A 16,843-nucleotide genomic window follows, 5' to 3' on the forward strand; every position below is an offset into this window, starting at 1 on the left:
CTGAGGCCTAAATAAATGACAGAATAATTCTACCATGAATGAAAGGATTCAATTATTAGCATGTGGAGAAAAAAAAAAAAAAACTTTAGTCTACAAAGCAGCTTAGGTGGAACTACAGGAAGTGGAGATTACTTCTTTCCAGTATTAAAAGCATATCTAGGGCCCAGCGGCTAAAGTCCTCGCTTTCAATGCCCCGGGATTCCATATGGGCGCCGGTTCTAGTCCCGGCAGCTCCACTTCTCATCCAGCTCCCTGCTTGTGGCCTGGGAAAGCAGTCGAGGACGGCCCAATGCACTGGGACACTGCACCCGCGTGGGAGACCCGGAAGAGGTTCCTGGTTCCTGGCTTCGGATCAGCGCGCACCAGCCCGTTGTGGCTCACTTGGGGAGTGAATCATCGGACGGAGGATCTTCCTCTCTGTCTCTCCTCCTCTGTGTATATCTGGCTGTAATAAAATGAATAAATCTTAAAAAAAAAAAAAAAGCATATCTATGCTTGCAATGAAAGCATCTCAACTGAACTTGAATTGTGGTAATGCAACAAGGTGGAGGAATCCACCATGGGGGGAGGGGTGGGGAGAATCCCAGTGCCTATAAAACTGTGTCACATAATGCAATGTAATTAATTGAAAAAAGAAAAAAAGAAAGAAAAAGCATATCTAGCAAAGAAAGAAAAGACAGCTTAACACACAGCTCCCACAATCAAAAAATAAGTCATAAAATAAGTCATAACTTTCAATACACAATCTGTACCAGAAGCACAGGATATCTAGTTGGTACTAATTACTACTACTTCTCAACAGTTTTAGAAAGACATTGGAAATTAGAGAATGGAACAATTGGAACTAGGTAATAAGACTTAGCTAACTTTCCAATCAATCTGAACTGCAAAAAAAAAGATGCCTTATTAAGTAAGTTTAAAATAAAAAAGAATGAATGAGTGAGGGGCCAGTGTGCCTGTGTAGCATGCTAATTCTCCACCTGAAGCACTGGCATTCCTTCCAGGGGCCGGCTTGCGGCTTGGGAAGGCAGTGGAGGACGAGCCTTTACACTCACAGGGGACACCTGGAAGAAGCTCCTGACTCCCAGATTCGGGCCAGCCCAAGTCGGTTGTCGCAGCCATGTGAGGAGCAAACAAGTGGATGGAAGCTCTCTCATTCCCTCTCCCAACCTTCCTCTTCACTCTGTAATTCTGACTTTCAAGTAAAACGCATCAATATTTAAAAAAAAAATCAAGAAGAAACTCTTTTCTTGATCAAAGCTGATTAAGTCAAAAGCCACCAGTTTAAGGTTCACCATCCAATCATTTTCTTCATGTGAGACTCATGCTTAAAGCCAGGGTAACCTTACCTGATGTAATGCATAACTCAGCAGCACAATGACATAGTAATAGATGGGGAATCCCCCCTGATGCTCCACTTTAGGAGTCCACCAAACCAGCAGTGCATATTCTAACCCAAGCAGCAGTCTACAGAAACAGAAAGGAACATGGAGTAGACTCATTTCAGGTTAAACAACAAAACTAGAAACGTGTGTGCCTACCGTACAAAAGAACCCCTATAAAAACCAGTCAGGAGGCGTAAAAAGATAAAAGTATATGTCAATGAAATTGAAATTAGAGTTTCTTTTCAAACCTTTTCCCACGGAACACTCTAGTGATACTGAATGGTCCTCATCTTAACTTCTCTTGCTTAGCAAGGTTTTATTTCATTTTTACCTGTAGGGCATGGCTTTGTAAAATATGTTTAGTGGCTGGGGACCAGCAGTGTATTTGCTGATAATCAGAGGCAATATTATCTGTAAAGGAACCATGGGAACTGCCAGTAAGGCTAGATGTTCTTTGGGTACTCCCTCTTCCACCAGTTTCAATCCCGTTACTGCATCTGCTGCTGAAAAACCAATCTGCAACATAAAGATAAAAATAACTTTAATTTGTGACTTATAAAATACATTTCTCCAAACATATGTAAGTTCAAACACCCAATTTGATTATTGCCCCATTACAGATACAAGTATCACATTACATCCAATAAAATGAACAAGTTACATAGGGTGTGTGTTGTTTTATTGCTTATTAAAAACAATGAATGAAAGATAAAACCAAAAATATTCACTAAACATGGGAATGATTGACGGTTCCATTACATCTAAATTTCTACTTCAGGAGCCAATGTCTGGTGTGTAGTTAAGCTACTGGAGTGCCTGGTTTAACTTTCAATCCTTCCTCCCCCTAATGCATGCCCTGGAGGCAGCAGGTAACAGTGCAAGTCCCTGGTCTCTGCCACTCACAGAGAAAAAACTAGCTGAGGTTCCAGGGTCCTGACTTCGGTCCGTTCCAACCCTAGCTAAGAAGGACATTCAAGTTTCCAAAGTAATTCGGGGGACGGACAGTGAGCCTGGTGGTCATTAGCAAGATGTCTACATGCTGTGTTATAGCACTGGGTTAGATACTTGACACTTGAGTTTTCTAGAAATTCAGACTCTGGGAGAGAGTGGTGATGGCTCAAGTGACTGGTTTCCTGTTCCCATGTGGGACTCTATTCTGGCTCCTGGCTTTTAGCTGACCCAGCTCCAGACATCCAAATGTTTGCAAGAGAACCAACAGGTGGGAGATCCTTTTTTCTCTCTCTTGGCCTCCAAAATGGATACATTAAAAAAAAAAAAAAACAAAGATGTATAGGCCTGGCATGATGGTTCAGTGGCTAAATCCTCGCCTTGCATGTACTGGGATCTTACACGAGCACCTATTCATGTTCTGGATGTTCTTGCTTCCCATCCAGCTTCCTGCTTGTGGCTAGGGAAAGCAGTAAAGGATGGCCCAAGAAGTAACCTTGTGACGCTGCACCAGCGTGGGAGACCCAGAAGCTCCAGGCTCCTGGTTTCAGATCGGCTCAGCTCTGGCCATTGTGGCCATTTGAGGAGTGAACCAGAAGAGAGATCTTCTTCTCTGTCTCCCCTTTCCTCTGTAAATATGCCTTACCAATAAAAATAAATAAATCTTTTTAAAAAATTATTTGTTGAGAGATACAGGATGGGCCCGGCGGCGTGGCCTAGCAGCTAAAGTCCTCGCCTTGAACGCCCCGGGATCCCATGTGGGCGCCGGTTCTAATCCCGGCAGCTCCACTTCCCATCCAGCTTCCTGCTTGTGCCCTGGGAAAGCAGTCGAGGACAGCCCAATGCATTGGGACCCTGCACCCGCGTAGGAGACCCGGAAGAGGCTCCTGGTTCCCGGCTTCGGATCGGCACGCACTGGCCGTTGCGGCTCACTTGGGGAGTGGATCATCAGACAGAGGATCTTCCTCTCTGTCTCTCCTCCTCTCTGTACATCTGACTTTGTAATAAAATAAATAAATCTTAAAAAAAAAAAAAAGAGATACAGGAGAGAAACTGATCTTTCATCTGCTGGTTTACTTCCCAAATTTCTCTAACAGACTAAGCAGCACTGATCTGGAGCCAGTAGACAGGAGCTTCTTCTAGGCCGCCAAAAGGGTTATAGGGGCCCCAAGACTTGGGTCATCCTCCATCGCATTCCCAGGAACATTAGCAGGAAGCTGGAGTGGAAGTGGAGCAGCCAGAACTTGAATTGGTGCTCATATGGGATGTTAGCATGGCAGGCTGTGGCCTTACCAGCATTTCTGGAATGAACCAGCAAGTTCAATAATCTGTGTGTCACTCTCTTATACATATAATCACATAAAAGGATGCTCATGTTTTCCAGTCATCAGAGAAGCACAATTTATAACCCAATATGATGCCACTACATGCACATCAGGAAAGTTAAAATGCAGAAGACGAATATATGTGTTTTCAAGGATGGGAGCATCTGAAGTCGCACACAACTTGTGGTAGGAAAAATTGGAACAATTTCCTTGGAAAACTGTTTGCCAGTGTAAACTAGGTACTTCCGATACAACAATCCAAACTAAGCTTTCAAATATTATTTAATGATACAAGAATATATTTGGAATAAATTTTAAAAATCTATACTTATTATTCAATTCTACTTTTAAAATACATGTATACATTTAAATATATACAAACTATATGTATAAATACATAAACATATCAGGAAAAACGGAGGGATGCAAAGGAAAAATACCCAAAGTGTCATTGATGTTTATTTCTAAATGATGTAATTAGACATTATCTTCCTTGAATCGTTCAGCATTTCTCAAACTTTCTTACCTCTTTATCATACAAAAAGGGAAAGCTCAGTATTTAAAGTGAAAACAAGGGTCCAGCAGCGCCGTGGCCTAGAGCTAAAGTCCTCGCCTTCAACGCCCCGGGATCCCATATGGGCGCCGGTTCTAATCCCGGCAGCTCCACTTCCCATCCAGCTCCCTGCTTGTGGCCTGGGAAAGCAGTCGAGGACGGCCCAAAGCTTTGGGACCCTGCACCCGCGTGGGAGACCTGGAAGAGGTTCCTGGTTCCCGGCTTCGGATCGGCGCGCACCGGCCCGTTGTGGCTCACTTGGGGAGTGAATCATCGGATGGAAGATCTTCCTCTCTGTCTCTCCTCATCTGTGTATATCTGGCTGTAATAAAATGAATAAATCTTTTTAAAAAAAGTGAAAACAAAGAGATTTCACTTCATTTGGGCCTATTAAACAAAAGCTGTGTGCATCTATAGACTTAAATACATAAAAAATCCTTTAAGATTTTAGGGTTTTTGAATTATTCCAAAACTGCCTCGCAGATTAATGTACCAAAATATACTTACTTCCTCTCTCATACAAAATCTTAAAAATGTTTTAGAATTATAAAACTGGGACATACTAATATGTCCCATACTAATATGGAATGTCATCAGAAATTCTCTTTATTTTATGGTATATTTCCTTCTAGTATTTAAAAAATTTAGAGAGACTTTAATACTCATACATTTCCATATTTTTGTAAGCACAATATTGTGGGAAAATAATTTTACTAACCTAACATTAAAGTGTATTCACTGTATCATTACAAAGCTACTATTTTTTCAAGGCATAAATATCATTAATGAAATAAAATTATACATCAAAATGGTGTGATTTTTTTCAAGATATCAAGACATTTAGCTTACCAGACAGAGGATACTGTTTTTCACTGTTATACAACTTAAATGAAAAGTAACAGAAAGTGTCCTAGATAGTATTTATAATAGAGTGGTACATTTGCTTTAGGAATCTTACCTTTGCAGTAAGGATCAGAAGGCAAAATGTCAAAACTGCTGGCATTCTCACAATGGAGAAAAGCAGCTTGTATGTATCTGTGATCCCTTGCGTTTCTTCTTTAACTACTGATACCTCCTTGTTTTCTTTTTTCAGAAGGGCAACTAATGTCGTTGTTATCAAAAATACAGTTCCCCAGAAAAAAAGAAAATCTGAAAGAATTTAAATCTATGATTAACCTCCAAAATGATATAACTCTATTAATACTACACAAATGCTATATAAAACTTCTCAATTAAAATATGGGGAAAAATCAACATTTTAAGTGCGCATCTCTTATTCTAAGCATCACACTAGGCACAGAAGATGAACAATTTCTAGTGGCAAGATGAAATAGTATGGTCCCTTTGGAAAACAATTTGGCAGTTTCCTTAAGAGCTAACAGTAAACTTACCATACAGCTGAGCAATTGTACTCTTGGGCTTGGGCATTAATGCTAAAGAAACGAAGATGTATGTTTCAAAATCTGAAAGCCATCCAGATCTTCCTGAATGAGTCTGGTGAAATAAACTGTGGTATGTTTAACTGTAATAATTTTAGCAAATAAAAGGAAGAAACCATTCACACGTGCAATGATTTGGATGACCCTCAAAGATATTACATTGAATGAAAAGAGGGACTCTCCAAAGGATGCACTGCATGTTTTCATTTATGTAATATTTCCAAAATGGAATAATTACAAAGACAGAAAGTAGATATGCATTAGCCACGGCTTGGTGGATGATAATAATAAATGAGCATAATTATAGATGCAATATAAAGCAGTCTTCTTTTAATGCAAAGCAATCTTATGGTAATAGACAGTGGAACAGCTTTGACTGGCAGTGGGGATACAAGGCTACTTGATGAAATTGCACAGAACCCCAAACACACACGTACACAGATGAGCCTGTATCTAACCAGGAACGTATGAAACCCTATGGATCATTACCACCTCATGTCTCAGTGCTCCATCTAACAGATGTGTAATATGTTGACAACAGGAGGCTGGCAGCATGGTGCATAGGACATTTCTTTGCAATTCCCTATGAATTTATTTATTTACTTAATTTTTTTTTAATTAGTGGGAAATAAGTTCTAAAATTGGGCTGGGAAAAAGAAATGTATGTCTCAGGCAAACATTTTTGTGGCAGAGCATTTTAAACTCTCACTTGAAACATCCACACCATAATCCCTGACTCTGTCAATCACTAGCACTATTTACTCTACATCTCGACAGTTATGAGATGGTCAGATAATGTCTTAAACACTAAATATAAGATCTGGCGCAATAGCCTAGTGGCTAAAGTCCTTGCCTTGCATGCACCAGGATCCCATATGGGAACCAGTCGTATCCCAACAGCTCCACTTCCTATTCATCTCCCTGCTGGAGGCCTGGGAAAGCAACAGAAGATGGCCCATAGTCTTGGGACCCTTCACTTGTACGGGAGACCCAGAAGAAGCTCCTGGATTCAGACTGATTCAGCTCCAGCAGTTGCGGCCATTTGGGGAATGAACCAGCAGGTGCAAGATCTGTCTGTCTCTTCTTTTCTCGGCAAGTCAGATTTTCCAATTAAAAAAAAAAGATTAAATATGAACGTTTAAGAATGTGTGCGCCTGGCACTGTGGCCTAGCAGCTAAAGTCCTCGCCTTGAATGCCCCGGGATCCCATATGGGCGCCGGTTCTAATCCTGGCAGCTCCACTTCCCATCCAGCTCCCTGCTTGTGGCCTGGGAAAGCAGAACAGTACAGCCCAGAGCGTGGGACTGGGACTCTGGGACTCTGGGACTCATGCCCCCCACATGGAGACCCAGAGAAGCTCCTGGCTCTGGATTGTTTCAACTTTGACTGTTGCAGCCACTTGGCCACAGCAGATGGAAGATCTTTCTCTCTGTCTCCCCTTCTCTCTATAAATCTGACTTTCCAATAAAAATAAATTATTGAAAAAAAATACATCTGTCACCAGGTAGGAATCGATAGTCCTAACTCTTCCTAGTGGAAAGCATAACTGTTTTACAAATAGTACCATTTTCACTGATTTTTAGAAAGATTTACTTATTCTTTTATTTGAAATAATTACAGAGAAGGAGAGAGATCTTCCATCCACAGGATCCCTCTCCAGATGGTTGCTGCAACTGAGTTGGACCAGACCAAAGACAGGAGACAGGAGCTTCTTCCGTGTCTCCCACATGAGTGCAGGGGCCCAGGTACTTGGGCCATCTTCCACTGCTTCTCCAAATCCATTAATTAGCAAGGAGCTGGATCAGCAGCAAAGCAACGGGACATGAAGTGGCACCCATATGGGATCTGATCAGCTCCTCTGTGTGCATGCATATTTCTCAGCAAACTCTTAGCAGCACTAATACCTTTAGCTCTTTTCTCTGATGAGACGGTCCTGCTCCCTCTCAAGTGCTCCTAGTGGTTGTTACTATTGCTGCTTAAAGTCACAGACTGATTGTGCTCCAAAGAAAAACATGTGTCTAATAAATGCCTTTTTTGGTTTTTAAAGGTGTCATTGTTTAAGGGAATTCTCTACTCTCAAAGAGCTGACTTGTCTGTCTGCAAACAAAGTGGTCAAGTGGGTAGATGTCTGGTGCGAGTAAGTCAGGTAAGATGCATGACTGCAGGAACTGGAGGAGACACTGAAGACCTAGGAAATCTGCGCTCCTCTCAAGGCAAAGGTGTCCACCCTCAGGAAGCAGTGGAGGATGGCCCAGCTGCAGAGACCCCTGCTAGCCTGGTAAGAGATCCAGCTGGAATTCCAGGCTCCTGGTTTGTGTCCTGTGATCTGGGGATTGAACCAGTAGATGTAAGATCTCGCTCTCTGGATTCCACTCCAGGCCTGACTCTGGCTTATGTGAAGAGTAGACCAGTGGATGACAGCCTTCTCTCTCACATCCTTCTCTAAGTTACTGTGTCACTTGGAGGAATCAGGCAATGTGGGAGTAGGCTGATGCTCTCTAAGATCTCAGCAGTTATAGTATTGCTTTTCTCAGGCAAAAAGCCCTATCAACACATATTATAATCAGATCTCAAGATTTTCTTAGTTTCCTAAAAACCACAGGAAAAACAGGAAGACAAGAAACATACACTACAGAAATATCTCTACTATTTCTAGTCACATCAAGCCATTTTCCTCTTCTCTAACAAGGAATACATAGAAGTTGTTTTTTAAGAAAGAAATAATCTTTCAGGTAGTAAAACTTTGTTTTAATCTGTATGCTCTTCTGAGACACTATCATCATTTTCTTGCATCTTAAAGGGGCTCTCTTTGCTATCAGACTCTAATAAAGAGGGATAGGAACAGAAAGGCTTCCTTCTGAGACGAGGATTGCCTTGGATTCCTGAAAGTATGAAAAAGTTTATCTAAGCATAACCAAGCATTTTTAGATTTATTTATGTATATTGGAAAGGCAGATATGCAGAGAGCAGAGACAAAGATCTTGCACCCACTGCTTCACTTCCCACGTGGCCACAACTGGAGCTGAGCCAGGCCGAAGCCGGGAGCCTCTTCCAGGTCTCCCACACGGGTGCTTTCCCGGGCCACAGCAGGGAGCTGGATGGGAAGCGGAGCCGCCGGGATACGGATAGAGATACAGATAGGAAGTGGTGCCCATCTGTACGTGCCCTGCACGTACCCAAGGTTTTGTTTTTAAGGGATTCTACTCTCATCCTACTCTTCTCATTCATTCTAAACTTGCTATTTGCAATACAGTTTTCTAGATGTAAAAAACTCTTCTTCCTCCCACTGTCTGTAATGCTCAAAACGATGTTAATCACAGAACACACATGAGAATTTTAAAAAATTATGCCTGTTAACATTCTGATTTTTCAACACTGCATCAGAATTTAGTCGTCTTTAATTAGCCAAACAATTACATTTGTTTCACACATTTCTTACTGTGCTCTTTAATTTCCTCAAAACCACTGTTTGTCTTAGTGTTACCAAGTTCTAAAAATTACATTTGTGACATGTGCAGCTATAAAGAGTAGGAACTAGCATTGTGGCACCATGGGTTAAGCCAGCATCCGCAACTCTGGCATTCCACACTGGACTGTCTATTGGATCCTGACTACTACAAATCTACTTGGAATCCAGCCCCCTCTCCTGGGAAAGCGGCGGTAAAGGGCCCCAAGGTTTGGTCTCCTGCCACCCCTGTGAAGTCAGAAGTGCCTGGAATCTGGCTTGGCCCTGAACGTTTCTCTCTCTCTTTCTTTTTCTGTGTGTGTGTGTGTGAGTGACCATTCTCACTCCGTCACTGTTTCAAATAAATTAAAAATGTTCAAATGAAGACATAAGACTTCTTTAATTCTCAACTGTAATGTTTGAATGAGAACCAGAAATTCATTACAGGTATAGAAATTTCTGGAAAACAAAGTTCAAATCCCATTAGTATTCAAACATTCAAAAACAAGTCAATCTAAATAAAAATCCAATGGCACAATTTTGATCCCTGAGGGAATACTTCTGTTGGGGGAGTAAAGATGCTGCAGCTCATGCGCTCATCGAGGCGCTCTCGGCAGCGATGTTTCACCAATCACTCCCACAGAATTCTTAAGACAAAGTTCTACTTTACAATTAGCAATTATTTTCAGAGCCTCTTGAGTCTTGACTTCTTTGAGACTTTTCTTAAATAACACATCCCCTCTTTATCATTGGTGACAGTCATATGAACAGCAGCCCCAGGATAAAATGAAAAGGAGACACAAAAAAGGCAACAAGAGGGTGCATGATATGCAGTAATAAAGTGTTTGTGGGCAGAGAATCATGTCTTAAGCAGGAGCGCAACACCAGAACATTCTAAAATAATTGTCTAGGCGTAAAGCAGTACCTCTCAATCATTTTGGGTAAAAGCATAATCATTATTTTATCAGTAGAAGACGACGACAGGGGTAGGGTGAAGAAGTAGACAGAAGTGGACAGGGGTAGGGTGTGTGAGACTGTAAGATTCCAGAAGGTGAGTTGTATGTTTGTAATACGACCCTCGCAGCCCACTCCCATTTAATCCCTCCCACACCAATCCAACACTCCTGGCGTTTACCCTGTTAGTAATCTCCAGGCGAGGAGGAAAGGGAGAGGAAGCTGAATTACCTAAATTTCCAAACAAAATCACCTGCATTTATTATTACTAACAAGCAAGCCTTCTCCTGTATTCCAGATGTTGTTATTGTTGGTATTGGTCATTTCACTTCTGTTTCTAGCATGTACAGGAAAAGCCCCAGGAATTATTACATATATGTATATTTTTTCATCATGAAAAGGAGAAATTTTGCAGAACTTAACTTCTTACAGGATGTTTTTAAGTACCTTCCGGCATCAAAGAACATCTTACTGATTTGAAAAGCACCTTTCTTTAAGCACCTCTGGCCAAACCCAGCCCACCATGAGTGCTTCGGGCACTTTGAACACGGTAAATAATGCCCCGAGGCTGCTAGTACTTTCCTCAGAGCACTTTCACTGAGTGAGAACGAGGCAGGCTTGCCACCTGTCTGTCTCAAGGCCTCTAGCAGTCGAGAACATGTGCAGCCTGGCTCACTCAAGCACAGCCAGGAACTGTGGACTCGCCCTCTGCGGGGTGGGGACCTCCTGGGAGGCCCCCGACTTCTGTCACCTGGCCGACTGAAAAATCACTGAATGAATGAACCCTGTTCTGCTCAACAGGTTAGTTGAGAACTCTTGGCATATAACAGCAGAACTAGAAAAAAAGCAGAATCCATGGAGTTGGAAATCTCAATTCCAAAGGAAAAAGGCAAGCCAAGTGAGCTGCTCAACAGTGCTTTAAGCAAATGCCCATGGATGCCTACACTCCGTGTTTCCTTTTGACACGGGCTGCCTTGGCCAGTTCAACCACACTAGAGAGGAAACCCACCTCAAGTCATTTCTCATCAAATTACCCTCTGTAAGGATTAGTAATGAACTTCCCCAACATCACAGACTGTCCACACGAGTCACACAGGGTTTAAAAGTGGGGGGGGGGCAGCATAATCATTTAAATACACTACCTGAAAGCGTAACGATTCCCCTGGGTTGAGGTTGAAATCGCAAGTATTTGTTACAAAAGTCAGCAGATTCAAGGGCCAAAAACAAAACGTTGCCCAAAAAGTAGCCCGCTGTCTGGCCCACCGAATTGCACGTGGAAGCATAGCCCACGTTTTCCCGGGATAACATCGTTAGCGCCCAGCCGTCCACAGCGATGTCCTGAGTGGCGGCCAGAAACTCGAACAAGAAGAACGCGACCGTGAGAGCTACCACATCGGGCGTCCTGCCGTCCGCACTGCCGAGCAAACGGTCCACCTGGGTGGACAAGTAGATCATGAAGAAGCCTAGTACATATTGGGTAGGCACAAGCCAGGATTTGCGACGACCGAAGTTCTTAAGGTAGACCGCATCAACCAACGGGGCCCAGAGCAATTTGAGACTGAAAGGCCAGAAGACGAAACTGAAGAAAGCTTGGTCCGTATAGCTAACGTTTTTGCTTTGCAAAATGAGTGGTATGCTTCCCGCTAGCCCCAACGGGATGCCCTGGAGCACGTAAAGGAAGACCAGGAGCAAAATGCTGCTCAATTCGGCCTGGCAACTCCGCGGGGCTTTGGAGGGGTCAGCCACGCCGGCCTCACCGAGCAGGGCCTCTCGGTCCCCCTCGCCGCCCACCGAGTCCGGAGGGCTGTCATCCCAGCCGCCCGGCGGCAGAGGACCGCTCTTGAGATCCAGAGAGTGATTGAAAGTGCCCGGCCGCCGCTGCCGGCTGCTGTCCTTGTGGGAGACGGTGGGTGACATGTCGGAGACAATGCAGAGCCCCGTCCGTGGCGGGCCGGGGCTGAGCGTTTTGGATCCGTTCTAGTCCCGGGTCCGAGGAAGTGGCTCTGGACCAGGGATTCGGGAATGCACGACAAGGGCACGTCTTTCCGAGGCTCAGCGCGCTGCCACCGGCGGCCGTCCCCCAGCTGGCGGCCCAGGCGATGCCCGGCTCGTCGCCCGCTGTGGCGGCGTCCAGCAGCCGGGCTCGGAGCGACGGGGACGGCCTCCCAGCGCCGATGGGGCCCCGCGGCCCGTCTCTCGCAGCCCCCCTCTCGCCCTCGCCGCTCCTCAGGCGGCAGAGAGCGCTTTCTCCACGACTCCACAGATACCAGATAACTTCCTGCCTCGCGCTTCAGGAAGTGCTCCCTTCCCCGCCTCCAGAGCCAGCCAATCAGAACACGCCGGCGCGGCCGCGTTTGGGAACGACGCCGGGTGGGATCCCGCGGCCGCGGTCTCCGGGGAGGGTTCGCGCCTGCGTACTGCGCGGCCGGGGGCGGGGCGCGAGCCGCGGCTCTGTGAGCGCATGCGGCCTAGTGGGGCGCGTGGGGCTCGGCCATTGGGCTCGCGGCCGCACGTGACCGCGCCCGGCCGCGGTGGTGAGGCGTGAGGCCGTTTACTCTCCGCAGCCCGAAGGAAGGACCCGGGACAGTGCCTAGCGGCCGTGCGCTGTTGCTGTTGCTTTCGAGAGCCAGGCAGATACGGACAGCAGAATGATTGAGATTTGCGAAGTTTCCGTATCAGGAGACAAGGTCATTGTGTGTCCCCCCCAAAGGGTAGAAAATAACCTGGCTCCTTGGAGAAGTGTGTGCCTTCCGTTCCCCACACACTCGTATTTATGGGATGGACGAAACTGCTTCCCAGGTGCTGGGATTCCCTGCGGGTCTTCTTTCCCGGCGGGGTGTTAGCGTTGGTGTTCGGGTTAGGTGGATGGGCTGAGTTCCAGGACTTGCCACATCCCTCTTTTTGTGCTGCTGCGTTTGAGAGGGCTGGTGAGCCGCCACTCTGCTGGTGTCATAGTACACTTTTAAGTAACTCCTTCCTTAGAGTTCGTGGCAAATTATTGCAAGCCCTTAGAGCTGCAGACGTTGGAGAACCAGATGTATTTCAGGGACGCTGTAAGAGATGGGGTTTCCAAGAGCCTTATTGAATCCCACATTATGTAGTAGTTATCACACATCACGACCAACGTTAGAGTAGTATCAGTAATGATTCCCTCCACTTTAAAGGGTACTTTAGAACTTATGTTTATGATGGTCATTTCATGCAAAGGTTGGCCTTACATTTTTTTTAGAAAGGATTTATTTTGGGGTCCAATGTGGTAGCTTATTGGCTGAAGTTCTTACCTTGCATACACTGTGATCCCATGTGGGCACCGGCTCATATCCTGTCTCCTTCTCTGTAAATCTGACTTTCCAATAAAAATATTGGGAGACAAAGACAGATATCCATTAGCTGATTCACTCCCCAAGTGGCTGCAGTGGCCAGAGCTGAGCCAATCCAAAACCAGGATCCAGGTGCTACTTCCAGATCTCACTTGTGGGTGCAGGGTCCCAAGGCTGTGGGCCATCCTTTCTTGCCTTCCCAGGCCACAAGCAGGGAGCTGGAAGGGAAGTAGAGCAGCTGGAACACAAACCTGCACCTGTGTAGGCAGACCCAGTTGAGCCATTGCTCCAGACCCTGGCCTCACGTCTATGCACTTGCGTAGGCAGCTGATTCCTTTAACCACCTACCTCTTTTCCTTGATATTTTTCTGGGAGTCTGGCATTTTTCTGAAAGCAACAGAAAATAGTAACTGTAAAGCCCTCTAATATTTGTTAAGGAGAAAAACAGCATCCAGGAAAAAGCAGAGACAAATTAAGGAGTGCCCAAACAAAGCCTTATTTACTTGCAAGGTGAAGTGAGGAGGTAAAGGACTTCATCTGCTTGTTCACTCCTGGGATAGCGACAGTAAGAGGGGCCGTGACTGGAGGCAGGGATGTGGTGTGGGAGGTGGGCATCCCAAGTGGGGACCGGAAGGCTTGCCTCCATAATGCCTGCTTCTGACGGTTGTGAGAGTTAAAAGAAGGAGCCCGTACTGTGGTCATTAGGGGTTTTTTCCCCCAAAGATGAACGTGTTCATGAGTTTGTACTTTGTCTATTTAATCTTTTTCTTAAGTCTTCATTTGGATTTAATTATACATTCATTGAAGTCACAAATGTAACAGTCTTATGTACCCTTCACCATGACTCCTCCAATACTTAACATCTTGCGTAACTGTAAAAAATATCAAAACCAGGAAATTGGCATCTGTAAAATATTACGTGCTAGATTATGGGTCTTATTTAATTAATCTTTCTTTTGTAAATTTATTTATTTTTATTTGGAAAGGCAGATTTACAGAGAGAAGGAGAGACAGAGCAACCTTCTGTCTGCTTGTTCACTCCCCAAGTGACTGCAATGGCCAGAGCTAAACTGATCCAAAGCCAGGAGCCAGGAGCCAGGAGCTTCTTTCATTTCTCCCACATGATTGCAGGGTCCCAAGACTTTGGGTCATGCTCGACTGCTTTCCCAGGCCACAGAGAGCTTGATGAGAAGTGGGATAGCCAGGACAAGAAATGATGCCCATGTGAGATCCCAGCATATGCAAAGTGAGGATTTAGCCACAAGGCTACCACACTGGGCTGAACTGCATCGGTCCTTACATGCACGGGTGTCTGTGTGTGCCGTTTGTGCCATCCTTTGGTTGTGCCGGCTTTCTCTAGAACCACACATTGTGGTTGAGCCAGGCCTCATTCCTCCTGTTCTTTCTGAGGCAGTCAGTAATCCGCAAACTTGGGTCATGTCAGGAATGCTATAGAAATGGAATCAGAATTATGTGAGCTTTAGGATCAGCTGCCCTCACCTAGCCAAAGGGTTATTTTCTCTTTTTTTTTTTTAAGTATTGTTTGTATAGTTGAGAGGTGCATGCCCATATGGGCCTCTGATAAGGGTGGGGAAGGTCAGGCATGGAGGAAGACGGGTGGGACAAATGTTCTAGTTTTTTTTTGTTGTTGTTTTTCCTCCTGTGTCTGTGGGGAAGGAGGAGGAGGGAACTGCTCCTTGTTGTCAGACTGCTTCAGCACCCAGGGATGGGGGATGCTCATTTGATGAAGCCTTAGAGACCCTGATGCTTGGAACAGTTTTCCAAGAGTGTTACTGGAGTGGTTTTGATAGTTCTGAGAAGTTGTTGATTTCATTGTTTCAGATTCACAAAAATCTTTCTAGGGTCTGTTGGTTGACAGAGTTCACCTTGGTGCATCCACAGACCAGGAACGTACTGCAAAGGTTGGCCAGGAGAGTTGTCCAACGTGCTCTGCTTGCCATCCTCTGACAAGGCCACTGATGTCCCCTGCTAGCCTAGATGAGCTAGATGTCATGTCCCCCTTGTGTACCTGGGCATGCTGTTCTCTGAACAGGCATCAGCAACTGAGGAGGTCAAAGAGGGTTATTCATGTAGTTTTCTAGATGTTACAGACTTACCTGGGACCTGTCTCACCTTCTTTCCTGTTTCTCCATATCAGATTGGGAACATCTCCTATTCCTGTCTCATGATTCTTCTTGGAAGCATGTAATAGGTTTCGTGGTTCACAACTAGAGAGGAATTTATATCAGAGTGAATCATACCTTGCATCTTGCCCTTAACCGATTTAGATGAGACTTTAGATTTATATGTTTAAAGTTGATGCAGAGTAAGACTTGGACCCTTGGGGGAAAGAATGAATTTATTTCACATATGAGAAGGACATGATTTGGCAGGGGTTGGGGTATGAAACAATAGCTTGAATGTTTCTGTGATAATTCCTATGCTGAAACCAAATCCCGAATGTAGCAGTGCCGTGGCAGCACTGAGAAGCCGGTAAGAAGCAGGCTGAAGACTGAGAGCACACAAGCAGTATGTTTCAGAGAAGCGGGGGCTGGGGTTCCAGGCTTGGAGGCACTAGAGCGAAGGGCCCCTGTAGCAACTCATCGAGGTCAAGTACAATCAGCAGCATTTGAGGAAGAACAGGAAGCAACAGATTTCTACACTGTGTTTGTTTCCCACATAGCTTAAAGAGCCATCTGATTGGGACAAGGCTATTAACAATTCTACTTTCCACATCCTGTAACCATCTACCTAAAGCCATACGTGCCAGGCTAAGTCTAACTCCGTATCTTGACTCCATGGGTCAAATAACTTTGTGGTTGTAATTTTCCATGGAGACAAAAGCTCTAAATGCTGGCATGCGCTGTGTCTCACTTTGCCTTAACTGTGGCCTGCACACGTGTATCGATTGTCCCCTTTGGAGTTAGCTTCTCAGACACCGGCCCCAACTGTAATGGCCAACTTTGGGTCCTGCTAGGGGAGCTGCAGCTCCTGCAGAGGCCGTAAGAAATGACCCCAACGTGGCAGTACTGGAGGTGAGATGTGATTAGGTCATGGGGTGACGTCTTCTTCAAGGGAATTATTACTGGGAAGGAGGCGCGGTAGACAGCTCCTTTCCCCTGCTGTGTGAAAGCACTGACGATACCGTGTGTGAGTTGAAACACAAGCCTTCACTGGACGTTCAGTCTGCCAGCACGCGGATCCTGGACTTGCCAGCCTCCAGAAGCAAAAAAAATACATTCCTGGGCCCGGCGCCGTGGCCTAGCAGCTAAAGTCCTCGCCTTGAACGCGCCCCAGGATCCCATATGGGCGCCAGTTGTAATCCCGGGAGCTCCACTTCCCATCCAGCTCCCTGCTTGTGGCCTGGGAAAGCAGTCGAGGACGGCCCAAAGCCTTGGGACCCTGCACCCACGTGGGAGACCTGAAAAAGGTTCCTGGTTCCCGGCTTTGGATCAGCACAGCACCGGCCATTGCG

At 45.3% G+C, this 16,843-nt stretch overlaps 2 protein-coding genes across 6 annotated transcripts in view; one reads left to right on the forward strand and one right to left on the reverse strand.

Moving 5' to 3' along the window:
• SLC33A1 (solute carrier family 33 member 1) overlaps positions 1–12,441 on the reverse strand; it is a 53,058-nt gene extending 40,617 nt beyond the window's left edge. For 2 of the 5 annotated variants that reach the window (XM_058661473.1, XM_058661474.1), the window contains exons 1-4: positions 11,191–12,430; positions 5,170–5,360; positions 1,717–1,901; positions 1,350–1,467 (exon numbers count right to left, since the gene is read on the reverse strand). In XM_058661473.1, the coding sequence (XP_058517456.1) occupies positions 1,350–1,467; positions 1,717–1,901; positions 5,170–5,360; positions 11,191–11,965 (1,269 nt within the window). In that variant the 5' untranslated portion in view covers positions 11,966–12,430. Of the gene's footprint in view, positions 1–1,349; positions 1,468–1,716; positions 1,902–5,169; positions 5,361–11,190 lie in introns of all 5 variants that reach the window. The other 3 variants (XM_058661472.1, XM_058661476.1, XM_058661475.1) reach the window with 3 other exon arrangements.
• A 157-nt stretch (positions 12,442–12,598) lies between these two features.
• Positions 12,599–16,843, forward strand: part of GMPS (guanine monophosphate synthase) — a 79,139-nt gene continuing 74,894 nt past the window's right edge. The window contains exon 1 of the mRNA XM_058661469.1: positions 12,599–12,735. Coding sequence (XP_058517452.1) covers positions 12,697–12,735 — 39 coding nt within the window. The 5' untranslated portion in view covers positions 12,599–12,696. The remainder of the gene's footprint in view (positions 12,736–16,843) is intronic.

This window comes from Ochotona princeps, chromosome 3 (genome assembly GCF_030435755.1).
Source record: "Ochotona princeps isolate mOchPri1 chromosome 3, mOchPri1.hap1, whole genome shotgun sequence".
In the NCBI taxonomy this organism is placed as follows: domain Eukaryota; kingdom Metazoa; phylum Chordata; class Mammalia; order Lagomorpha; family Ochotonidae; genus Ochotona; species Ochotona princeps.